The following is a 27,607-nucleotide window of genomic DNA, read 5'->3' on the forward strand; positions in this document are numbered from 1 at the left end:
TCTAAATTCTTCCGTCTACATTATATGTGCACCATATCTGAGACCATCGGGGAGTATTATATGTTCTCTATGTCAAATTTCATCTATCAAATCTAAGGGGGTGTATTCAATTGAGATTTTAATGAATTTTTTTGGATTTTAAAAAGTTTATAAATTTATGTGGATTTAGAAAATCCATAGAGTTTACGTTGAATTTGATGGATTTTAGTAATTGATTTAGATGAATTTCGACGAATTTGATTGAATTCTTTATGAATTTATATGGATTTTGTAGGATTGTAAAATAATTTTTTTTGGATATATACTAATTATATAAATTTATATGAAACACAAATTTTATAAATATAATATATTTATAATTAAAATTATTATAATTTACTACTTCCGTCCACCGCCAATCTATCCATTTGCATTTGGCGTCATTATTTTTAACATAAAAAATATCCTTATATTTGTATAATTTTTTGTACAAATATCATTACATTACATGAGTATTATAAGAGACCAATAGAATTATTTTTGTACTACGTTTTGATATAATAATTAATATTAAAAAATTAACATACAAAAAGTAAATGGATAGATTGGCGGGTGGGGGTAGTATTAGATTTTTATAAAATAAAATTTAGTATTAATAAATAATATATAATTATTAATAATGTAGAAGTATTGTAACATCTATAACACTATTATATTGTAGATTATTATTCTTAATTTTATAATTTTAACAACAAGAACAACAAATAATAATTTTAAGAATCCGTCAAAATCTCTGCTCACGAGGAGAGATTCTATCATATACAAAATTTTTATAATTTTTCATTAAAATTCATCAAAATCCATAGATTATTGAATACCTCGAGATTTTTAAAATCTTAAAAGATTTTTAAAAGTTTAAATTGAATACAATTTTGAAAGTCAAATAAAATTTAGATTGATTACACCCTAAATAAAGACCTCAAAATTCTAGCCCAATAAATTAATTAAGCCCAAAGATTAGGCCTAAGAAAGCTTAATTTGAGGCCCACAAAAACGAACTCAATGAAGGCCCAATTCTGGGAATGGGAATCGCGCGAGTTACGGCGATGGAGAGAGGAGAGAAAAGAGAGAGCGCCTCGCCGGCGAGGGTGAGAGGTACGGACTCCGGCGATCAATGGCATCTTCCAAGGGATAGTGAGAGAGGAAGAGAGGCGGACCAGCGTCGTCTTTTACCGGCGACGTATCGAAGGCGCTGGTTTATTCTTCCCCAGCATCGACGACGGCGAGCACCGGGAGGGAGGGGGGGGGGGGGAATAGAGAGACAGGGCGTCGGGAGCGAGCGGAATGGGTCTGAGGCGTCGTAAACCGATGGTTTTTGAGTAGCAATGATGGCTCTCGGCGGCTCACCTTCGTCTCCGGTGAGCCATGACTGTGGCGCCCCCGGTAAGACGAAGACATACAGAGAGAGAGAGAGATAGAGATAGAGAGGTCTCCCTTTTTCCTCATTAAAGCAACTCCGACGAGCTACCTTGCGCCGTCGGATGGCGAGGGCGACGGTGAAGGTTCACGGACAATGACCCAGTTGGAGCAGCCATAGTGCAGTCTGCCAGTGGGCTTCCAACCGTTGTTCCGGCAATGCCGATCCGGACAACTTCCTGGTAATGTGTGCTAGACCTCGCACTAATTAAATTCTGAGTATTGAGTACACATAATTCTTAGAGTATGGTGGGGTTGATTTCAATTTAGTGAGCATATTGAATTGATGCCTACTGTTTAGTTGATGCTTGGTGTGAGTGTTGTGTGTGTACAATAACATGATAAGTTGTGTATCTTTGGATGACTGAAGCTTTAAAATCGTACTCGTTGCTCTGTTTTATAGTTGAAAATGTTTTGGGTGGAAATTATTTCAAAACTTCCATTATCATTTGATTTTGGGTTAGACCTCGCACAAGTAGCTCTCTTTACAAGTTGGTTTAAAATGGATTGAAATGACGGTGATCGGAGTGCCCAAATTTATGCCAAATAGTGGTTTTGGTCCTTTACAGTGTATGAAAGAAAAGAGCCTTGAAGCTCACATTTGGCATGTTTGGTTTTCCTCAGAAATGTTGGCTTCAGCTACTTGAAGTGATCTTTTAAGGCTGTGATGCCTAAGGTCGTAAATTAGCCAGTGACCATGAGAGGAATGTGTGAGCTAATAAGGAAAGGAATTAGCCATATATGGTGCCTTGACTTAGTTGCTTCTACCTTTTTTCACTAGTAAGAATTTTATTGCTTTTGGTTGGTACTGTAGGCTCTAATTGACTATAACTTCTAATTCATTGAATGGATTGTCAAATGTGTCAAATATTCTCCTTTATTTGTCAACATAATCAGATGATTATGTAATTAAATATTCTTCTTTATTTGTTAACATAATTAGATGATTATGTATTTATTGTAATTGGAGTATTTTTAGTAGTAGTATGTTTTCTTTGGACAACTTTGAATTCTGGCCAAAGTTAGAGGCCTCCACTCTTGCATATATAGGTGTAACATCTTTTTTATAAGACAGAAAAATTTTCAGCAAAAACTTTTGTCATGTTATCAGAGCCAAAATACTGAGATCTCGTTTCATATTGAGCCTTGAGCTTTGTTTCTTGTGGTTCTTCAATATCTCAGTTCTTGTCTTATTTAAATCATGTCTTTAGAACGATCTGAAAATTTATTTGTCTGATTTAATGGCAAAAACTATTCTGCCTGGGCATTCCAATTTCAAATCTTTGTCACGGGAAAGGAGTTGTGGAGTCATATTGATGGGACAAATCCAGTACCCAACCGAGAAACAGAGAAAGATAAATATATAACATGGGAGGTGAACGATGCCCAAATCATGTCTTGGATCCTTGGAAGTGTGGAACCCTCTCTACTTCTCAATCTCATGCCCTATAAGACCCTAGAGAGATGAGAGTTTACAATCAAAGAAATGTAGCACAAAGGTTTCAGCTACAACTAGAACTCAATCAATTTTCCCAAGGGAGTATGTCAATCCAAGAATTCTTTTCCTCCTTCGAGAATCTTTTGGAGGAGTACACTGATGTAGTGTATGCAAGTGTGGCTACAGAGGGATTTATTACTGTACAAGGGATGCATGAAGCTAGCAAGTGTGACCAGTTTTTGATGAAGTTGAGAGGAGAGTTTGAAGCAATCAGGTCTTGCTTAATGAACAGGAACCGGTTCCTTCATTGGATATTTGTGTAGGAGAGTTTCTTAGGGAAGAGCAATGCTTTGCTACACAGGCTGTTTTGGAGCAGAAAAAGCTCAAAATTCTGTTCCAATTTCGATTGCCTTTGCTGTTGTGATATTCCAGCTTCTCTAAATATAGTGTTTGCGTCTCCTAAGCTGTCAACTAACCTTCTATCTGTTAGCCAATTAGTTGACAACAATTGTATTGTTCAATTGTCTCCTTATGGTTGTCTTGTGCAGGATCAAGTGTCAGGGAGAAGATCGCCAAGAGACCTAAAGTAGGATGGCTCTTTCCTTTGTTTTTGTCTCCCCCTCTAGTTTTGTTGCTTGCAATGCTATCCAATGTGATAATCATGTATCACATAAACGTTTAGGACATCCAAATTCTCATGTACTTCGAGTCTTGCTTAAATCTAGGGTTTTGCCCAAGATTTTATTTTTAGTATATTTTATCATCTCGCAAAAGTCAACATTCAACATAAAATATTGTTTTTTATATTATCAACACGATTCTCTATACCTCATGTAAAAAAATTCTTCGAATCAACACACTAAACAAACAAACCACTTGTTTGCTTGGGAATAAAAACTCTTTCTGTGAATGATGATATTGAGTGTGAATCTTGCAAACTTGGTAAAAACAGAACCCTTTCTTTTTCTCTACATCAGATTCACACCACCAAACCTTTCAAACTTGTTCATTCTGATTGGTGGGGCATTGCATTTGTAATATTTCATGAACGTTACAAATACTTTGTTACCTTTATTGTTGATTTCACTCGTTTTACTTGGGTATATTTCCTTGGATCTTAAAGCGAGGTTAACTATGTGTTTAGAGTCTTTCTTGCACTAGTCGAACACAGTTTTCTGCCAAAATCAAAATATTGCAATTTGATACGGGTGGGGAATATATGTCAAATGAATTTCAGCTTTTCCTTCAAAGTCATGGCATCATATCTCAGCGCTCTTGTTTCTACACTCCACAACAAAACGATGTCGCCGAAAGAAAAAAATCGCCATCTGCTTGATGTTATTTGAACTCCTCCTTATTGAGCCTTGTGTTCATTCCTAGTTTTGGTGCGAGCCTTTACCTAATGCTGTTTATTTAATTAACGAATTGCCCTCCCCTACCTTGAACAATCGGTCCCCCTATTTTTGTTTGTTTAGGCATCCACCAGATTATTCTAATCTTCTGCTCAATCTGTTAAATGTGCTTTCTTGGGGTATGCTAGAGCGCAAAAAGGGTTTCTTTGTTATGATCCTCACACTCGTTGAACTCGTGTTTCTAGAAATGTAGTTTTCTTTGAGAATTAACTATTCTTTAGCTCAGATCAAATTTCAAAATCCTTTTCTCTGTCTATTCTACCGGATTTCTCCGAGTCACGTACACCTATACAGAGGTTTAACCCGGATTATGTTTATCATAGACGTCTTCCTCCTACATCTGGTCCTCCTACAAGTCCTACTATGGTCCCTACGCCACCTCCTGCAGAATCTGATCCAGCCAGTTGAGAGGTACGGTTTCAAACCCTGCAGCTATGTCTGTTGTGTTGTCTTCTATTTCCATTCCCACTTGTTATAAACAAGCTATGGAACATGAGTGTTGGAAACAGGCCATGGATGAGGAAATTCATGCACTTGCAAAAAATCATACTTGGGACATCGTTTCATGTCCACCCGATGTGCGTCCCATTGGTAGTAAGTGGGTTTATGCTGTGAAATTTAAGTCTGATGGGTCATTGGATCGATACAAAGCTCGATTGGTTGCTCTTGGGAATAAACAAGAATATGGTCTTTACTATGAAGAAACATTTGCCTCCGTTGCTAAAATGACTACAGTGAGAACAATATTTGCTATAGCATCATCTAGATCTTGACCTCTACATCAATGGATGTGAAAAACGCTTTCTTGAATAGAGGCTTCAAAGAAGAGATCTACATGAGACTTCCACCAGTTATGACAGTGACGGCTTCTCATGAGGTTTGTATGTTAAGACGTTCTTTGTATGGATTAAAGCAGGCGCCAAGAGCTTGGTTTGAAAAACTTAGCAACACTCCTCTCTAACCTTCTCACAGAGTGCACATGATTCATCATTATTCTTTCACTAGTCAACCACGGGTATGGTCTTTCTCTTGGTCTATGTTGACGATATTATCATCACTAGTAGTGATGATAGGCTAATCACTAAGCTTCAAAGCATGCTGCATGAGAACTTTAAAATGAAGGATCTTGGGCATCTTACATATTTCTTATGACTGGAAGTTATCATCAGAATCATGGTTTGTTTTTCAATCAACATAAATACATCCTAGATCTCATTATGCTAGCTGGATCAAAGGGTGCTACTGCTGTTGATACACCAATGGAGGTGAATGTGAAACTTCCGAAAGATGAGGGAGAGCTTTTGCCCGATCCTTTCTTATATAGATAGCTTGTTGGTAGTCTTATCTACCTAACAATTACTAGGCCCGATATCTCATATTCTGTCCACATAGTTAGCAGGTTTATGCTATCTCCTTGCCATCTTCATCTTGCAGCCGTTTGTCGCATCATTCGTTATCTGATTGGATCCCCTACTCGGGGGTTATTTTCCCTAAAAATTTGGCTCTTCATTTGACTGCATATAGTGATGCAGATTAGGCTGGCTGCCCAGACACTCGAAAGTCTACTACAGGTTGGTGCATTTTTCTTGGAGATGCCTTTATTTCTTGGAAGTGTAAAAAGCAAGACCGTGGCTCTAAATCTTCTATAAAGGCCGAATATAGAGCCATGTCAGCTGTTTGCTCTGAAATTGTGTGGTTAAGAGACTTCTTTCTGAACTTGGATTTTCTCCAAGTGATCCTACTCTACTTCATGGTGATAATACTAGTGCAATTCACATAGCTAGAAATCCAGTCCATCATGAATGCACAAAGCACATAGAGGTGGACTGCCACTATCCGGGAGGCCTTTACTCGAGGTGTTATCACTCTTCCCCATCTCACTACTTATCTTCAAATTGTTGATGTCTTTACGAAGGCTTTCACATGCCAAAGACAAGTTTTTTTTTTGGCAAATTGTTGCTGGTTGATTCTCCAACATCAATTTGAGGGGGATGTCAAATATTCTCCTTTATTTGTTAACATACTTAGATGATTGTGTAATTATTGTAATTAGATGTTCTTCTTTATTTGTTAACATAATTAGATGTATATGTAATTATTTTAATTAGAGTATTTTTAGTATTTGTATATTTGTTTTGGATAACTTTGATTTCTGGCCAAAGTTAGAGCCTCCACTCTTGTATATATATAGGTGTAACATATTTTTTATAAGAGAAAAATTTTCAGCAAAAATTTGTCATGGATTTTTGTAAGCTATATACCGTTGGACTCATTTTGTTGTTTACATTATACTAGTGATTCAAGGATGAGCTGATTATACATAAAATTATAGTACATTTCCAAGGAGCTATTGTTTATCACAGCAACGAACAGACGTAGTTTCCACTCAGGGCTGATAGCTTGAGTCATGAACTGAACATAGCGATTGAATGAAAGATAGGGAACCCTTGAAGAGTTTCAATTCTCACTGTAGTTTTCCGAATTGTGCAGACAATTTGAGGAGGTAGAATACAAAGTTGGGGAGATAGTAACAATATATTTGGATTTCAGGGGAAGGGATCCAAGTGTAACGCAATGAGGAGATGAACTGATTCCACCTCCTCCCAACCTAAACATTTAATAAGTTGAGAGTGTTGAAGAAATATGATCCTTCCGAAAGTGTCAATCTGTGTGATTATTGAAGTACAACTTTAATGCTGTAGATTATCATACGTAGAGATATCCTGCCATTCCACCTTTCAGAGCCAGAAAATTTCTGGTTGACAGCAATTGTAGGATGACCTAATATGAGACATAATTTGGATTCTAATAATAGCGTAATTGTATACACTAGAAGGAAGAAAGAGGATCAAATAGTTGGGTTGGATTCTATAAAGGGTTCGTTTTATCATTATCTATCATTTAACCCATAAGTTGCTCTTTATATTGCTGTGTTAGGGTTAGTTAATTCATTTATAATAAATTTTGTTAATGGGGTCCCATACGATCTAACAATGTAGGATATCATGGTTTCTACGGAAGAGGTAACTTGGTTTGGTTTCGCTTTCTAAAAATCTGTCAAGGTTATATCACTAGAATTTTTTTCTAGACTTAGTCGTCATTTCGATGCATGCTACAAAGAGTCACTTTTCGAACAATTTATTGTTGTTAAATAAACGGGGAATGCTAATTCTTGTTGTGAGTTATGGATTGTTCATCGAACACAAACAAGGAAAATGACAGAAGAGCAGACAAGATTATGAGATTCAGAAAAGATGCCTACGTCCTCTGGTGTGTGCGGTTGTCTTATTGTTGTAGAGTCGGTTTTTGGTACAACCCATAAGGAAGAAAATTACAACTCCAACACATAAAAGAAACCCTATACAAATTGGGTCACAAGACCCGCTCCATACTGCAGGGGCTTTGCCTTTGCATCTCGGACCCATTGGACTACACCCGACCTAGTTCTTTCTCCAAAAAACAAAGGCTATCCCATTAGACCATGGCTTTTGCTCTGCCTGCTTCCTTCATTACTCTCCCCTCCACTCGAACCACAGTCTCTTGATGATATTGAGCCACTTTCAATAGTTCTTATTTTATGAGTTTATCCAGTTAGCATCCCGTCCTTGAACTAATAGAGGAGCATTATCTAAAGCTACTTTATGAATGGATTGAAATAGTCAATTCGAGTACATATGTGAGTTTGGAGCCCACATATCTGGATGGTGCAATGCATTTGTCTTGAGATCTAGAGGCTCTTTTAAATTTTAATCAGTTTGGGGTAATTTCCAGGTCTTTTTACATCAACTCACCCATCGGCCTTACCATACTGGTCTACCCTTTGGCTTGCACAATTGATCTACCATTTCTAATAAAGGGCTTGTGTCCATAGGGCCTTAATATACCAATTGTACTTCGTATAAAAAATCAATAGAACTCAGCTTGTCGCCAGTCTCAGCTGGAACATAACAAGCTCAAGGCTAAGAAATTATGTTTTAGATGCAACCAAACTTCCCATCCATTGCACGATGCCAATCCAAAGTAGCTTTAAATCATTTTACCTAAACCTTAATTGGTTTTGATACCATGTAGAACAATACGGGGGGAAAAATTGTTATCTTACTCCGAAAGATAAAGGAAAATGAAGAATATATATATATATTAGACTTAGCGGAAGTACAATCACCTACAAAAGTTTATAGGATAGGGATCGACAAGACAGTTGAGTAAGCACAATGAATCAAGTAATACGGTATAGACCAAGGGTCACATACAAATATCACAAAATCATTTGAAAGAGATAGTTAGATGAAATTACACGTAACACAGTATGACAACCCATACACACTAAGTCTTTAGTGTCTACATTCCTTTTTATTCTTAAATAATTGTGATGAACACATCACACAGAAAACTCCACTAGGCCTTAATTAGGGCCGGCTCGACCCGGTTTTCCAACCTTATTATTTTGCTTGATACATCATATAAGTATACGAAGCAAATATAGGGTTCAAGGAGTAAAGTACCAGTAAGACAACTTCTTTATTAGTTTGTGAGGGGTTGTACGACCTATCCTTCTAGTCTCATACATAATATGCCATGAGAGAATCGTACACAATCCATCATTCCATCACAATGACGGTCTAAAAGACCATTCTATCGTAGATGACGTGCACCTTGGAACCACCCAAAAAGAGAACCCGCTATCTCGATGGCACGACCTAACCCATTCGAGATCTAGTTTGAGGTTAGTTAATCACCCTAAAATACCGATATACCCTTATGTGTTTGCAAGGCACAAAGGTAGAATGTTGCGTCTTATCATCCTATACAATCGACGAGTTGATCGAACTCGACAGATAGTTTCAATTAACAATTTGACCCAATACCCAACAAACGACTACACAAATCTTAAAAAGAGATTTAACTCAAGGCACCCCATTTATAAATAATTAGCCAATTAGTCAATAAAAGCGTTGGCCAAGAAATCGTGTTTTACAACATAAGCGGAAACTAAACGAAAATTTTCAAATATTCTCGTAAATTACTTTTCGTTTAACAACATTTTCATTTGACAACTAAAGTAAGAAGGAAAAATATTAAAAATCCCTCAAGTTCATTAAATTCTCATGTTATCTTTGCTAAACAATCATTTGGACAATATGCCCATTCACAGTGCACCATGTTCATCATTTTATCACCATGGCGATATGGCGGTCCATAGGTGCTGCACCTCAAAAGGGCTTCATGACAACTATGATAAAAAAGCATATAAATCTAAAAACACAAAGTAAACATACCTTTAATTAACACAAACAAATTATATTGGGTTCTTTGTTAAATAATTTAGCAACATTGGCAGTGGAATTTTGTTTAATCCCCTAAGTAATGTACCATTGTTATTCTCTTAAATATTTTGGATGCGGTTATTCATAAATGCCACCACATCCATTCATAAAGCCCTCAGTAATGTAATTATATTAATTAGGAAGGATTTATTGGTGTCATCAATGAAAACCCGCTATTACGTGATGCTGACTCAAACCGCATTAATTCCAGACTCAACCACACCTATACCAAATCAAGCACATTATACCTGGCGAGATGACCCCAATGCCGATTTATATCCATCTTTCCTCCCATCCAACTACTCTGTGATAAAGCATTTGTAGACTACATCACACCAAATATTCTCCCTTGTATAGGTTGAGAGAACTGCTGCACAATTTCTTTTTGTTGCTCCATTCCGCGCTTGTTGACTCGCCAGTCTTTGCCAAGGTATGAAATCTTTGTCAAGTAAATGAGGAAATTCAGATTTCATTTTTGAAGTAGGTAGGTTTGGAAAAATTAGATATTTAGAATTCAGAAAAGATGAAGATCTAAAAGAAAATGATGAAAATTGAAGATCTAAAGGAAAATGAGGAAAGTTAGATTTATGTTCGAAGACAATAGAGTAAAGTGCAGGGTTATAAAAGATCTAGTGATGTTTCGCATGGTGATCCAGAAATTGGATTTCTATTAGATTCACTTTAGAGTTGTCAAAATGCATTGAACCTATCGGGAAGGACCGTCCTGCCCACCTATAAAGGGGGTTGGTTTAAGTCATTTTTAACCTGCCCATATGGTATCTTGCCCTGCAAAAATTCATCAAAGTATGGTTTGTAGGTTGGGTTTCCTCATCAGCTTATTTTGACAGCTCTAATACTTAATTGTATTGTCCAATCAGTTTGAATAACGGTGTTGACTTTGGGAAATATTAGAAACTTTGTAGAGTATGTAAAAAGTTACAAAAATAGGACAAAACTATTTCAATAGTATGTGCAGAGCTGCCGAAATGAGTTGAGCTTTTCAAGTTCACCCGGCCCTGTCTTAAAGGAGGGTTAGTTTGAATTATTTTTAACTTGCCCCCACCAAAACCAGCCAAATTGTAGATTATAGTGGGTTGTGAATTGGTTGACCTGTTAGCCTGTCTTGACAGCTCTATTCAAATTTTTTAACATGTGAATAATCTTTGCATTTATAGGATTACGGTGTTAAAAATATTGAAGAATTTTTTTAGTGGGTGCATCTTTCCTAGCATATCCTAAATACACTATTCTCATGAAACGTGGCCATCTTTCTTGTCTACATATGCCAGAATAAAGTCAATTTATTTTCATAAATACAATTACTGGATTTCTTATTTAATTTTTTGGAGTTCTGTTAGATCGTTTGAGAACAATTGTTTCACAGTTCTCTTCAATCAACGTCTTGGGGTTGTGCCATCTGCCTGAAGCAAAAAATCATCTTATCCTCGTGAAGATTGCCAAATAATAACATGAGGTATATCGTGTTGTTTAACAAAATTTAAATAATTTTAGCCATAATTTTATGCTGATTACTTGTTTTCTAATCATTATGGTTAAGTCTTTTGTCACAAGCTGAGGAAATAAAGGAAGGGTTCCTCTCCAAAGCTGTTGGAAACGCTATTAAGTGGACACAAGTACCTGGCCTAAAGGTTGTTGCTGTCACATGCTTTTAGGTGTTAATTTCAACTTCTGTCCATGCTTTTACTGATCAATCTATTCATTCACTTTACAGCTACATAATCAAGGTTCAGATGGAACTTTCTATGTCTCTTGTGACTGCATTGGAGTGGCTGCAAGAGCTCATGTCACTATGCCTTTTGATCTAGTTGAGGCATGTTTACTATGATACTCCGGCTACATTGTTTTCTGGGACATATAAGCATTTACATTCTATTTCATATGTATATATTTCACAAAGCACATTGCAAGTTATATGTTGATTTCAAAGGACAATTTGAATCAATAGATTTCTTATAGTATTATTCATGTAGATAAATGAAGTCCTCAAAGACAGGCCATCTTGGTCAAGACTTTGCCGGAAAATGAGTGTTATCAACACATATCTGACTAGCTGTGGAAATACTATTGAATTAATCTCCACACAGGTAAGCAAAACTACCACAGTTTCTGTCCTTTGCCTAATATTGATGAGATTGATAGTATGGTTTCAGCTGACGTCTATAATTGCTATTTATTCTGCTTTGTGTTTTATAGTATTATTCCCCCACAAACTTGGCTTCTGCTCGAGACTTCTGGACATTGAGATATACTTCTGTATTAGATGATGGAAGCATTGTGGTATGATTTCTTTTTCAAATCCTGTCTGGACAGATATATAACAAAATACTAACATGTTTCAGATCCACACTCACTAGCCCTATGCTACATCATTCTGAGGTTGCCAAATGATTATGTGCTAAATGCTGGTTCTTGTGTTATTGTTTTGTTTTAAGGTCTGCGAAGGGTCTGTTTGTGGTTCTCATGTTGCACCATGTCCACCTACTGCCATAGAATTTATCAGGGGAGAGAAGCTGGCTAGTGGTTATATAATCTGCCCTAATGAAGAAGGATCGACCATATATATGGTTGAACACTTTGATATGGAGGTATTTTCAATTCTTGTCATATATCAGTATGTAATATATCGATTCTAACTCTTGATGGGTAATTTGAGTTGGAGTCTAAACTTGTTTAGGCATCTTCTGTTCCGGAGCTGATAAGACCCCTTTATGAGTCACCTGAACTTGTGGCGAAGCAGATGATTCTTGCTGTTAGTAAACCTCTTACTTTACATTTCATTGCACCAGGTGCCTTTGTATCCTATATTTTATAGATGAGGTTAACTGTTGCCATTATACTACTTACCTAGAAATATCCAAGATTTAGATTTCTGCTTCCCTACAGATGATTTCAAGTTATAATTATACTATCATATATAGCATAGCATGTTGTAGCTTGGCGGTTGCCTTCTTTACCTTGTGACTGGAACCTTTCCATTCTCAATACTTAGCTTTCTAAAGCAAGCGTACTATGACTCTCTTTCTTTCTCCCCTACACACATAAGCATACACAGAGTTTCAAACTATGTGTTGTGCATGTATGCAATGCACACACTTATCTATTAACTTAGATAGCATTGCTAATCTTTGTACTCATATTGCCTAACCAATGTCTAATTTTATCTACTGCATTCATCACTAAAATTTTCTAATTCAGTACACCCTCATATTAATCTCACTATCTTCATAGGTTTATCTCCTTGATTCTAGGTTTTACTACTACTATTACTCTTTGCAATCATTTCGCGTTGAATCTTCCAAGACCCTTTAAACTAACCAAGCGATTTAGGTGCAAAAATGGCCAAAAGCTTACTCGTAAGACAAACATACCCATCATTCCTGTTCTCTTGGTTCTGAAGAAGTAATCTCCTTGATATTATTTTTCAAATTAACTTTGTGGTATATAGGATTTAAATGGATATGTGAACATGATATATTCAGATAGCAAATTTTAGGGAGTATATCTTGGATTTGATGTCTGAAATGGGATTTGTCACTGTGGTGGATTGCATTAGAGATCTGATAGAAACAAGATAAATAGATAAGAACAATCAAATGGAATCAACTATTTGCCCATAAGCCTCCAGGCTATTGTATTTCCAATATCAAGTGTCAAGTCTCAAACCCTAGTTGTTTTTTTGTTAGAAACTACTACTTTTACTATAACTAAAATAAGCTCATTCAACACACAAGGGACAAGCCTAACCCAAAATATAACCCAAGACCTAATAAAAGATAAGTCCACCTATATGATATGACAAAATAAAGTAGTAAAGTAGACTAATGAACGTAACTCACGAACGGAAGACCTAAACCTATCTCTGTGTCGATATTCAAGCAACGGCCAAGACTCTTCTCCCTCTTTTATCGTAAGCTTATGCTCTCTTCGATCATGCTTTCTATCAATTTCATCTCCCTTTGAATTGAACTTGTCCCTGAGGTCAAAGTAAGAGAACTGGAAATGAGCCATGCTTAGCCAAGTTGCCTTATTGTTCAGTTGTCCCACCGAGATTTGATTTTACTCTTTTTAGCCTTCCCATATCTTTCGCAAGGCCAAATTAAGTCAAGCTAAAAAATTTGATCCACCGGGAACTCTAGACCGTCGGGTAACTCCAACTCCACTAGTATAGGGTATTTATCTGAAACTATCACCTTATTTATCTCCCTGTAACTAATGCAGAAATGCCAATGATCGTCTTTCATTTTCACCAACAAGACCAGGCTAGAAAAGGGGCCGAACTCAGTCAAATGATTCTTGTCACTGTATACTCAATTCTTACTCTCATCCTCCTAAGTGTGGCTATAATGATATGGTTGCAGCTTCTCAAAATACTCAACAAATTAATAGGAAACAACCCTATGTTATCCCACATATGATTATGTGATTCTCACAAACTCTCTCCATCACCAATTTAAAAAATTCAGTCTCCCGGGTTCGACCAATGTCTTATAATTAGGTTACGATATAGGGTTTGGTCACCCGTCAGCACTACTTGGCTGCCTTTTCACTAAAAGGGCATAGCTAGCGCTATCCAATTTGTTCTGACCTCACTTAGCATGACTAACCAAATTATACCAAAAATAGTATCAGCACCCCCAAGGGAAAATACAAAACAATCGATCGTTACCTTGCAGCCCGACAATGAGACTTTAACTTACTGGCGTAATCCTTTGGTTTGCTGTCTCCGTCCATCCTCTAACTAGACTACAGACATTGTTGTACGATAGGGTGGTAGTCATAGAGTGGATACTAAGAAAAAATATATAAAATTGTGATTAGTGGCACAATTGATTAATATTGTTATCTTCCATTCCTTGCACAACTACATGCAACTGCATAGTCCGTAAGCTCAATAAGAAAAATGTTAAAGGTCGCCTCTTCTATCGATGCATCCACTTGTTCTTCCATCCAGTTTTTGTGTCAGGTAGACACATAATACTCAAACTGTTGAAGGTCTAAAAACTTTTCTTCTTCAGCTATCATGACCCAAAATTGTTTGAGGAAGGCATTCATATTTTGGAGTATATGATTTCTTGCAGCGAAAACACAGCCCCTTGGCTTGCAATTCAACAAATTCTTGGGGTGAGAGGCATATAAATTGAGTTTGGACTTTTCACTAGCCAATTGAGCCACGGAAAGATGATTAGAAGGTTAGGAAGAATTGCTGAGATCCATTGTGGCTGCCCCTTGTTGTTGAAGCCCTAATTATGTTGCTTGGTCAGGGAATAAAGCTTATGTGTGGTGTCGGACTGCTGAATGTTTGGTATAGGTATTTGCGCTCCTGAAGATTAGTCTCAATGTCTCTAGACACCTCCATGGTTGTCTCTAAGTCTTGGGTCGAAAAAGGTGGAATGTACTTCAAATTGGATCCTTTAAACTTTGCCTAAAGTAGCCCAAGTAGTGCTCATCAATCAAACCCAAAACTAGGTCAGCCAATTGAACAAATAGAGCCATGTAGTAATCCAACGATCTTTCTTGTTTAATGTCTCCTACTTCTTCAAAAGAACTGCCATTAAAACACGTATCACATTTTACCACCAACATTTCAGAAAATTTATTCCATGTTAGCTCCGACTTTCAAGAACTAGGTTGACCAGTACAACTCAACCTCTTCCATTGCCACCACTGTCGCAGGCACCTTATCTCTTGACTAGTGTTATAGAATTCAAATTATTGGTTGTTGTGGGCAAACTAGCCTATCGGGTCTAAATCATCAATATGGAAGTTGCATAGGACCTATTGGCAATTTGGGGTTGGTTTCTAGTTGAAGGCGGCAGCGGTGTGTTAGCCTTCATTGTCGTGTTGCCCTCTATGCAGAGACCTATTTCCATTTTATGCGATCTAGAGGGTTTCAAAAACACCTTTGAGAATTCGGTCAGAGTCACCAAGATTTTTGCTAGTGGGATGTTTGTTGCCTTTATATTTTCCGTCATCTCAGCTTAATCAACCTTAAGTTTATCCAATCACTCTCCTGTTGATCTTATTGTTTCCGTAATCGGGATCCGATAGGTTGGAAGAAACAAGTAAGAGCTGTCGAGATATTTTAGATATTTAGTTTGAGATTTGGTAGATATAGTTATTTAAGTCGTTTAGATTTGAATTTATCGAGTCTGCTTTATGATGCCTATATATAGACCCCTATTTTGGTTATGAATAATAATACAATTTTTCAGTTTTCCAAATTTACTTTTGATATGGTATTAGAGCCAACTTTTCTTCTGCCATAGATATAGCCAACCAACTTGCGTTTCTCCGAGTACATTTAACCTGAAATGTACCCGGAGGTCTCTCAATTTTGAGATTTTTTCTATAGTTTATAGTCCTTTCCGTTTCTGATTTTGATTTTGTTTTTAGTCTTGATTTTGTCAACATTTGAAGTCATGTTTGCGCATCTGTCTGCGATTCGTATGTTGCGTACCTTCATATCCATGTTTCTAATTGCATTGGGACTCCCATTATTTCCGACTTTGTGGAGAGTACTCCCGTCGTTTTCGACTCCAGTTGAGAGTCATGTCGTTTTCGACTCTTTTGTGAATTATGTTACTTTTTACTCTAATTCAATTGAGAACATTGTTTCTGGCTTTGACTCGGTAGAGCGGCCGCAGTAACGTCAGACAAGCCGTTATTTTTATTTGCATCTATATTCAATTTTTTTATCAAACTCAAGTTGGTTTCTGTTATACTACTTGAGTTTGAGGGGATGTTGATATATTTTATATATTTAGTTTTAGATTTTGTAGGTTTAGTTATTTCAATCGTTTATATTTGAGTTTATTAAACAATATCAATCGTTGAACAAAGAACAACCAAACAGAATTAAGCATTTGTCTGAAAGCCTCCCGCCTTTTGTATTTCCAAGATCAACTATCAAGTCTCAAATCCTACATACTTCTGATTAAATACTACTGCTAAACACCACTTACTAAAATTAAAATAAGCTCATCCAAGATGCAAGGGACAACCCCAACCCAAAATATAACCAAAGGCATAACAAAAGAAAATCCACCGAAGACATGACAAAATAAACTAGTAAAGGAGACTAATGAAAGTCTAAACCCTAAACCCATCCCCGTTGGTGATATACAAGAAACAACTGAGACTCTTCCTTCCTCTTAATTCTTAACATCATGCTCTCTATCCGAAAGCATACATTCTTTTTGGATTTACAATATAGAAATGTGAATTCTCTTAGGGTGTGTTTGTTTGAAGGATTTTGGTGGATTTCCACTATTCATCCAATTTTTTCCCCCCAAAAACATCAAATCAAACACCTATTTTTTATTTTTTATATTATACTAAAAATCAATTTTACATTCAAAACATCACATCAAACCCTATTTATATCACATCACACAACTATTCAAATTCAAAATTTTTACTATTCAAATCCTAACTCAAAATCCAAACCCCCAAACAAACACACCCTTAGTACTTGTGTTGTCTTTTCAGCTGTATTGATAGTTAGATGTAAGGAATATATGTTCTGTTGTACCAATTTAGCTTGAACTACATTCCTTATAGAACCAAGATCCAAGATGAACTAAAAGTTGGTGGTTCGTATAGGGGTGAGAGGACCTCAAACTGTTAGCCTCGATTATGATTTTTTTTTTTTTTTTCTAGTTAGACTACAAATAAATTGTTATGTCAAAGTTTTCAGATATTCAATTTTGTTTTATTATATTTACTGGTTGATCTTAAGGAATCAATATTAGACACAATTCTTCCATTTTGACAGCATAAAGATTTTCTATGTTGAAAAGCCAACTACATTTCCCAGTCAAAATTTTTATTTTTCCTGTTTGCATTGCATGTATTATATTAGATTTGGGTGCACTACCCAGTAGTGCCTTTAACCTCGCCTTTCCACAAGAACTTGCTTTTATTTTTTGGAGAATGTGAGTATTTGACCACTGACTATAACTGGTATTTCTCCTATTAAGGCACTTCATTATATTGAACATATGGCCAATGAGAAAAGTGGTAAGCTGAAACAAGCTAGCTGTGAGGATCCTGTTTCTATGAGATTTATCAGTCAAAGACTTAGCAGGTAAAAATCTAGAATTTGTGTTTCTACAGGCTTTATCTTTGTGAAAGTATACGTAAGTTGCTATTCTTTATACAAGTGTAAGGGTATACATGTATTAAAGGATTTGATTGCATGAATCTCAAGTCTGTAATGGTAAATTCATTGCATCTGTGTATTAGAGAGCACTACGTAATATTTGTTCATTGAAGTGGATTTACAATAAACTTCTTATGAAGCCATTCAAAATCCTTTCTTACAAATCCTCTCTAAAATCCAAATCCTTAAACTACATGACAAAAAAAAATCTATTATGTGAGCCTGGCCATAACATCACAACTTTATTCAGGGACTTCAATGAAGCTGTGAATGGATTTCGTGAAGACGGGTGGACTTTGTTGAATGTTGATACCTCTCATGATCTTATGTTATCCGTCAAGACAATTAAGAGTTCTGGAGCAAATCCAAATGATTATAATGTTCTTTGTATAAGATCGGCTATCCTTCTTCATGTGAGTTAAATATGAGTCAGCTTCTGCTAATTGTAGCTTTTAATAACTTGATCAAGAAGTTTGAGCCTATCAATCAGCACTTCTTTTTGAAACAGAATGTTTTTCCTGCGGACATGACAAGGGCTCTGAAAGAGCACTTATCAGCTTGGGTATACAAGTTCTCTGGCTGTGATTCTTCTGATCCATGTTCAGAAGCTGTTAGCTTTGCCTCTAAGTCAAACAGTGTTCATAATCTTGTGGAATCTACTGATCTGCTTGGCTACACAAGTAGCGATGAGGTTGGTTGAATGTAAAGATGCTTTACCTGTTAGTATCAATATATTTTGACGGTATCATTATCATGTGTGTGCTTTCACATTTTTGTATTTGGTTTCAGGCATTGGAAGCAACTCGATTTAAATACAATCCAGATTGCATGCCTAATGTTTCTTCTGGGGATCTATATCATTTGATGGTACAAACAATCCTCTAACCATTCTTGACTTTCTAAATTTCGTTTGACATCATAGTATGCTATCTGGCTTATGGAGATTCATAAAACTAGTATAAGCTATTTCTGCTCCCGTTTAGTGCTGGATAGTTTTTCAACTAATATTTCTGCAAGACACAAAAGATAATGAAAGGGAACAAAAACTGCTTCCAGTAGCTGGTGCTTGGTAGGCAATAACTGCGTGTTCCCAACAAATATATGAAGAGATGTTAGATATAATCAGTGAGGAAATTTGCTCCCATCTTATCCTTGTTATGTTGTAAAATGATTTGATTTGATCTATGTCATAATCATAGTTAAATAAGTTATTTGTGCTTAAGATACCCTTTCTGTATGATAATGGTATTTACAATGCTAGTGGTTACAAATTTCAGCGTTTTGGAACCTAATATTTGTGTGGCTGTTTTGCAGCTTATCAATGGAATGGAAGATACTGGTTTTGGTGCTTGCTCAGAACTAATATGTGCACCATATGAAAAATCTATGTTCATTCAGTCTTTTGTATTGTCGTTTGGATTTCGAGTTATCATGCTGGGCTCATCTCCAGTTAAGTTCCTGCATATTTTCAGTTTGTAATTCATGTTAACTTATTTATATGATGTAGTGTTTTCAGATATTACTCATGGTACAACTATGAAGTTCCTCAATCTTACTATTTCTTGTACAAAATTGTATGTTTATGTGTGATGGGCAGGAGTCTGGGACATCAACTGATTTGACACCAAAGGTTGAATCTAATAAGAGGAAAGCACTAACAAGTTCTACGCCACCACCCTCGCTACTGGTTCTTGCCTTCGAGTTTCCTTTTCAGGGTGATATTCCAGAAGGTCTAGTAGTGATGGCTCGCCAGTACATTCAAAGTGTAATTTCTTCTGCCAAAGATCTAGCTCTGGAAGTAATGATGTCTGGAGAAAGACCTGAAAAGAGTGCCAAAAAAGATATCCCGGAGACAGCTGTTGTAAATCCTAATGCATCCTTTGCAGACAACCTTGCTACCTTGTTATGTCTAAGCTATAAGTAAGTGGTTTTTGGATTTATATACAGCATTTTCTATATCTCCTTCATTGCTATCTATGGGTTGGGGGTCTTGCGTTAATTATTTGTAGATTAATGTGTATTAAAATCCTTATGTATGATATTTCAATTGTTATTCCATTGATATGCAGAGCAGCTAATTTGTACAGTAATATTGAGTCATAATTGCAAGAGCATCATTGTTGGTTTATGGATATCATCTGTAGTGCCTTCTGCATATGAAAATCTTCAGATGACATGGTCTATCATATGTTACTATTCCTATTTCAGCTCTATAAAAATTCAAAAGAGATCACTCGTAGGCTTGTATCCGCTTGACATCAATTATACTGGTTCATTCTTGGAACTTGTGCAGCACCTTCCACATGCCATTCTCTGTGTCTCATTTTCGGTATGTCTCTACTTCCTACTCAGATATGTAAATATACAGCATTACGATGCATCTATTCTTTGGCCGTGTATGCATAGGGAATGACATAACGAGCTTATCAACTTGAGTTCAAACTATTAGTAAAATGTTTAAACTTTCATAAAGGTCCCGACAGCTTGCTTAACTTGTAAAAGTAACTTTAAAATATAATATAAAGCATCAGGTTGATGAACTACTCTTGTTTGTCTGCAGTCTATTCCAGTGCCTTTATACGCTAACGACCAAGCAATGACAATGCTAGAGGCTACAGAAGATACCCTGCAAATGGTCGAGATGGAGAGGATCCTCGGCTTCTTTGATGATTACCATACACTGCGTTCTGTCGTCCCAGTTGTACTGTATCTGGTAAAACATCTAAAATAAATTATGATGGCCTTGCATCAATGTTTGCAGACACGAGCGCGCGGTAAGTACGATGCTGTTATTTTGCAGGGGTATTGTAATTTGCGGAAGGGAGTTGGTTTGACATTAGACGATAACATCTTCTCCTATAAAAAAGGTGTGGTGTGGCAAGTGCAGCACTATGATGGTTCAATCCATTGCCTTGCTATGGCGTTTCAAGATTGGAAACACATGTAAGAATTTTCATTTCGGTTGTGGATATTGTCCATTTGCCTCTTCGGATTGTGGACCATTTGAGCGCTTTGAATTGGTACCTTTTGTTTTCGCGTTTGTATAGTTTTCATAAATGTCTTGATAATCTACTCAGGATGGATGTTTCGACATGAGTTGTTTGATCTGAATAGTTTTACTTACGTATATAATAGGTAAGAATTAGAACTTAATAATGTTTCTTATGCTTGTGCTGTGCTATTTGTTCATTTGTTTTTAGTTATGGGTGTTGTGGAAGTCTGGATTAGTTTTCACTCAAAATGTTTGTTGTTTCTTATGCTTGTGCTGTGCTATTTGTTCATTTGTTTTTAGTTATGGGTGTTGTGGAAGTCTGGATTAGTTTTCACTCAAAATGTTTGTTTCGATGATGCAGTTTGAAATTGATTTGAAATAAGATGTTATATTTAAATTTTTTTATTTCGATAGTATTTTGATAAACGGGGGCTCTATTGTAAACCTTCTTATTCTTAGACTCTTATGATGACTTTGTTTCCCAATGACATTTATGCATAAGTGTGTGTATGGATGAGATTTGGGTTTATTATTACTCCATCCGTCCCAAAAAAGACGTTTTATTGAGTGTTGAGTATTGCCACGAGAAATAAGGAATAATAGTTAATTGAAAATGACTATAAAGTAGAATGTAAAATACTAAAATATATATATTTTTTTTTTAGGATTTTGAAAAGTATATTAGAGTAATAATGGGGTAGTTTGGAAAAGTATGAATAATTTTGTTATTAAGTGAGGACCATAAGAAAATAAGATAATTATTTTGGGACCGACTAAAATAGAAAAACAAGACAACTCTTTTGAAACGGGAGAGTATTAGTATTATTTTTTTTAAGTCAGTCTAGATTTTGGAATTTTAAGTTTGAAAAAAAAAATTAATTCAAATGGTTGAATGCGATATAAATAGATATTGATATTTTTAATGTAAATTTAATTTTTAGTATAATAAAAAAAATAATAATAGTTTGATTTAGTAAAATTTTGAATAAAAAAATTGTGAATAGGAAAAATAATTCCTAAACCCCGGAACCAAACATATCTAAAATAAATGATTTACCAAGACAAATGTCTATTTGAAAGATTTGGTTAGATTTCTATTATTTGTTTTGTTAAAAAAAAAAAAAATCTATTAAACACATTTTTATCTTTTATATTATATTAAAAATAATTTTGCATTCAAATCAGTATACTATACAATAATATTTCAAAGAATTTTGTTTTGAACATGTTATATAATATTCCCATTAGGGAAAAAATCATTTTTGTTCTAATATAACCAAAATTCATTAATTTTGGTTCAAATATAAAAATTTTATAAATATAACCAAAATTTATCATTTTTTTGTCTCAATATAATAAAAACTCATTATTCTTGGTCTCAATATAAAAAGTTTTATCAATTTTAGTCCCAATATAACCAAAACTCATCATTTTTTGTCGCAATATAATCAAAATTTATCTTTTTTGGTCTCACCGTCAACAAACCGACGAAAAATGTTGACATGGACTTGCAAGATTGTGCAATTTCTTCAAATATAAACATAAAGTTTGATTTCTTTTTACGTCAGCATTTTCCGTCGGTTTGTTGACGGTTGGACCAAACAAGATAAGGTTTGATTATATTGGGATCAAAATGATGAGTTTTTGTTATATTTGGATTAAAATTGATAATAATTTTATATTGGGACAAAAAATGATAAGTTTTAATTATATTGAAACGAAAATTGATAAGATTTTTATATTGTAATCAAAATTGATAAGTTTTAATTATATTGGAACTAAAAATAATTTTTTCCCAAATAATTATTACGAAGTGACAAATTAAGAAAAAAGATTAATTTAATGTGTGATAATTTCAAAGGTAGGAAGCCTTCAGTTAGGAGAATTTTTGCCATTCCCTTGCAAACTTTCCAATACGGGATAAGAGATGTAGCCACTTTATTTGACAAATTAAATATTAGACATTTTTATTTTATTTTATTTTATTTTTTTTAACAAATATTTACATTGGCGATCTCCAATACATATGTCGATAATTTTCTTCAAATTCTCTACTGTCATAGATTTGATAGGGCCTGGATTTTTTTCTAAATGTCCACTAAAAAATAAATAAATAAAAAAATATCAAGTTCAAGTAACGTTGGAACTTGAGTCATGTTACAATTTGTGTCACTATAAATGTACGATTTTCAATGATCTTGATATTTTGACTTCATCTTGTTCAATTATTTTTCATTCAAATATTACCTCGTATTGTTATATTTTGTTTTAAGTATGAAAATGAGGCGTTAAAGTACCTAAAATCAAATTTATTATACTACTGGGGATTTTTTATTGTTTTTTGTGCTATAAAACCGGTATAAAAAACTCATACGGTAGTTGTTTTTTTAGTATCAATAGAACTAACATCTAAGTCAATTTATCAATCGAACATATTGTTTGACTAAAAGATTTTTATATGTCTCGACACTGTTGCATGTTTCAACAAACTATACTAAATGCTGCTTTGGGTTGTATTTACCGTCAATTATTAGAACTTTGGTGATTAATAATCTATTGACATCTTGAAAACATCAATCCTTCCCGTGTAAGACTTCGTGTGTGTATATATATATATATGTTGACTTTGAACTTCTTTGAGAGTTCTTTTTATATATTGTCAAAATGAGATACATAGATGGAGAAGTTAGATGATGTTTGGACTTTGACTTTTTTTATCCATTTTTTCTTTTGTCGGAATGTTGACTTATTAAAATATTTCTTTTTAAATATTGGGAGAGATGGTTGTTTTTCACTAATAGAATCGGATCCTTTACACTTATCTAAATTGGCAAGAAGCTTTGCGATAAGGGCATTTCGTTGTTATATATATTAAGTCATTCCTTCAACTACCTTAGTAAGTGCAATAAGGTGATCCTCCATGTTTAAGGTGTTGTAACCATTATTGAAGTGAAGGTTGATATGATCAAATGACTTAAAACTGACCGAAGAATAGCTTGTGCAGAAGTACTTTTAAAACTTTCATCTTCCTTGTAGGGCAGGTTTTGATATGCAATCTTTGAAAAGGCCTATTGAGAGAATAAAAGTGTTTTATTCCCCATTTTTCTTGTTCTCATTCCGACACTCATAGAAATGCTTATAGACTTTGATATAGGTGTGGTATTCCTACGATGGTAGCTACTTAAGCAACTGTCCTTGATGCAAAATTTAAAAATCTTGATCTTGTGGAAAGTCATCCGATGTTGTATAGTCTTCGATGAAATAGGAGATAAAAGTTAGCATGATCTCACTAGCCATGCCATAAATTTATAAGGAAAAAATTATGTTATTTCAATAAACATAAAATCATACAATTATATATAATTGGTTCAAGTGAAAAAAAAAAAAAAAAAAAAAAAAAAAACTTTATTCTTTAGATGAGTTCTTTTTTTCTATTTGGGTCGATTTGTTGTCAACTTGAACTTGATAACTTCTTTGGATAATCTAAAAAGACTTTTATCTTCAGAGACGTGAATTTGACCTTCAATTTGGCTTTAATGATTTCTTTGAATGATTTTGGAGATTTCATGTGGTGAATTTGGTGCACCGTTATATTACTCGACATCATGTTTGTTTTAATTTTGAATAGAAGATGATTGACTCCTATAAACTGACTCTTAAAACTTTGGCATCAACATAAAGAAATTTGTATTGACTTAGGGACTTAAGTTTGATCCTTCCATGAGCTTGAACATACATTGGATGTCATTAATTTATTGATTTAATTAGCAAACAATTAAATTTGCTCAAATCTGTAATTTTCAACAAAAGAACGTTTCAAATGACACCAAAAAAATAATAATAATAAATATTAATTAAAAAATTTAGAGAAACTTACTTTTTATTTGAATTCTATGTTAACTTTATTGTGTTAAATGATTTGACCAAATTGCGCTTTAATTTCTTTTTTTTTTTTTTCCAAAGATATCATATGACACACTCTAGTTGGTTGACGAAAATATTTTATAGTCTACTCTTTTTTTTGTCGACATGATTTATATCTTTTTTTATTTTTCAATGGATCTTTAATAGTGATACTTTCTTTTATTGGAAAGATTCATTTTTATTCATTATTTTATTGCCAAAATTATTCTATTTTTATTTATGTGTAATATATGCATATATTTTTCATTTTTAAAATATTTTGCATTAATTATTTATATTTATTGTACCAAAATATCACATATTGGTTTTGTTAAAATCTTATTTTCTTTGATAATGTACTTATAATATATATTTTAACATAATTATTCTAAATTAGTTTTCTTTATAAATTATAATTATAATTGAATTTCACATTCATATTTTTAGAAAAAAACTGTTTTTAGTCTCATACGTGACTAAAATTTATAACTAGATTATTTTAATTTTGTAACTAGATTATGTATAGGATCAATTTCACAACTAAAAACAATTGACAAAAATAGTTCTTCGACACCGAAATTGATGATGTGGCAGCATTGTGACACGTCGAAAATGATGTGGATAACATGTAAAATATGCGAATGTGTGTTGAACATATATTAATTTATTTTGTATAAATTTAAATTAACGGCATTAATATATTATATTTTATAAATTAATTGAAACAAGAGGCGGACGCACACAGGGGCAACGGGGCCTGCTCGCCGCTGCCCCACTCCTTTACTTTTTATACATATATATATATATACTATACAGTCCTCATTTCATATTTTATTCTCTTATTTATTTATATTCTTTAACATATATACCTGTAAGATTTATATATATAGTATTAGAAAAGGATAATTATAATAGATAAAAGATATACTAAAATTTTATATATGGTGTATTTGTTTGGGTTTTGAGATTCTTTAAGTTTTGAATAATTTAAAAAAATATTAAATTTGAATATTTTTTTAGAATATAATAAGTGTTATGTAATATTTTTAATTTAAATTATTTTTTTAATAAAAATAAAAAAAAAATATAAGAAAAACTCCAACAAAACACGTAGGAGAAAAAAATCTTTAATAATTTATTTTTTTCGAAAATTTTTAAAATTAGCTCTCCCTCTCATCAGATCCTAGTTCCGCCACGGATTGAAACCATATGTTACTAAGATAACCACTATTGTGTAAGTCATGTTATTTTATATATTAGAAGGTTGTGTGATTGAAGTGGGTTATATGCATGTTTGGTCACATTTAATATAGTGATGATAATTTGGTTATTTGTATGTAAATAAAATATATATTTAAAGACGGAAATATTGTTTGATACACTACTTTATTGTTAACATGTAGTTGCCAAAATAAGTTTATTAATGGCGAGTCAATAATTTGTCTAAAGATGATTATTGATGTTATTTGATAACTTGTGCTGAAATTACTAGTTTATTTTAAATTCACATGTGGTATTTTTTTCAGTTGCTTATAAGCATTTTTTATCGAATCAAACTCTTATGCATTGAATGCGATTACGATTATATTTAGTTTAAGGAAATTAAAAATTCATTAATAATGATTATTGTATTTTGACAGAGAAAATCAAATGTTTAAAGTTTCGAAAGTAGTCTCTTTTATATAAGATTTTTATATGTATTTTAATGCAAGTATTTTATATGTGTATTTTAATTTATATAGTTATTTTTCGGCTCAACGACCGTTGGTAATTGACATAATAAAATATACGATAATATGTATGGAGTAATTATATGGCTTTAATTTATATGAATAATGAATTAGTCCAAAGAGTGGTTTATTATTTGATAATTTATTATCTATATATGATTATTGCAACAAAATGGCTTCTAGCAATCAATATTATTAACCGAAGATTAATCATTAATGTTGCATTTAGTGTCTTGAGATGAGATTGTTTTATTCTTGAGTTTCATTATCCTTCATGATTATTTATGTATATATTTGTTCGGTCCCAACATTATTTTGAAAAAACTTTAAAGCACCGGAAAGAATTTATATTAATTCATTTGAGTTGTATAGATTTTGTGATATCCCGGCCCGCAAGCCACGCGAAGCCGAGCAAGTCAGGATGTCGTAAATGACCCCACAAGTCAACACAAGTCCTTCCAGCTCGCTTAAAAAATTAGATATTTAGATAAAATTGATAAAATGTGACCAAAATTTTAAATAAAAAAAATCAAAAAGAAAATGTATGAAAATATATAATTGAGTGAAACGAAGGAGTAATACTTTAATAAGAAAATTTGATAAAATGTGACCAATAAAAAAATTAAAATGAAAATGTATGAAAATCACTTATTGCGACAATACAATACAATTGATGAAGATACGGTTGTGTCATAAAATTAAAAAAAAAATTAAAAAAAAATTAAAAAAAAAAAAAGGGGATATGGTTTTGTAGTGGCCTTCGCCATTATTGAATCCATCCAAAGCAATAATTTACGCAATGTGCCCATGCACATATTTACTGCGTGCGTATTCAGTATGGTCCGGAATGGACCATTAGTCCAGACCCTCATCACCTTGGGAGCTGGACCTCCGTACTGCACACTTTGTTTCATGTGCATTAATGCAGGGTCGTGTTTGATGAGATTTGAATAACAAAAATTTGAATTAAAATAGTTGTATAATGTGATATAAATAAATGTTAATGTGATGTTTTGAATGTAAAATTGACTTTTAGAATAATATAAAAAAATAAAAAATAAGTGTTTGATTGATATTTTTTTTAAAAAAAATTTAGATAAATAATAAATTTTTAGCAAAATTCCTAGAAAAAACACCATTGAAAAGTACCACTCTGTTTACGAAAATT

The 27,607-nt window shown here is 33.9% G+C and overlaps 1 protein-coding gene across 5 annotated transcripts; it reads left to right on the forward strand.

Moving 5' to 3' along the window:
* The first annotated feature begins 1,054 nt into the window (after positions 1-1,054).
* LOC127244781 (homeobox-leucine zipper protein REVOLUTA-like) lies at positions 1,055-21,039 on the forward strand. Of its 5 annotated transcripts, XM_051265275.1 has the most exons (18): positions 1,055-1,637; positions 3,442-4,716; positions 11,017-11,106; positions 11,191-11,281; positions 11,365-11,463; positions 11,624-11,737; positions 11,847-11,930; positions 12,086-12,238; positions 12,328-12,402; positions 17,633-17,739; positions 18,065-18,227; positions 18,323-18,505; positions 18,604-18,681; positions 19,129-19,263; positions 19,412-19,734; positions 20,023-20,143; positions 20,375-20,527; positions 20,615-21,038. In XM_051265275.1, the coding sequence occupies exons 3-18, from the start codon at positions 11,102-11,104 to the stop codon at positions 20,759-20,761; spliced, it is 2,031 nt and encodes a 676-aa protein (XP_051121232.1). In that variant the 5' UTR covers positions 1,055-1,637; positions 3,442-4,716; positions 11,017-11,101; the 3' UTR covers positions 20,762-21,038. The 5 variants fall into 5 exon arrangements, with proteins under 5 accessions (XP_051121232.1, XP_051121230.1, XP_051121231.1 ...); XM_051265273.1 differs by lacking the exon at positions 3,442-4,716 and having other exon boundaries at positions 10,991-11,106; XM_051265274.1 differs by lacking the exon at positions 3,442-4,716.
* The last annotated feature ends 6,568 nt before the right edge of the window (positions 21,040-27,607 follow it).

The sequence above is a fragment of the Andrographis paniculata genome, unplaced genomic scaffold (assembly GCF_009805555.1).
Source record: "Andrographis paniculata isolate CXL003 unplaced genomic scaffold, ASM980555v1 Contig21END, whole genome shotgun sequence".
Taxonomy (NCBI): Eukaryota; Viridiplantae; Streptophyta; class Magnoliopsida; order Lamiales; family Acanthaceae; genus Andrographis; species Andrographis paniculata.

Excerpts from the sequence above, each read along its gene's own strand:
- LOC127244781 (XM_051265275.1), top strand. Across the intron at positions 11,738-11,846 it reads TTGAATTAATCTCCACACAG|TATTATTCCCCCACAAACTT; the intron begins GTAAGCAAAACT and ends TGTGTTTTATAG. Across the intron at positions 18,506-18,603 it reads GCTACACAAGTAGCGATGAG|GCATTGGAAGCAACTCGATT; the intron begins GTTGGTTGAATG and ends ATTTGGTTTCAG.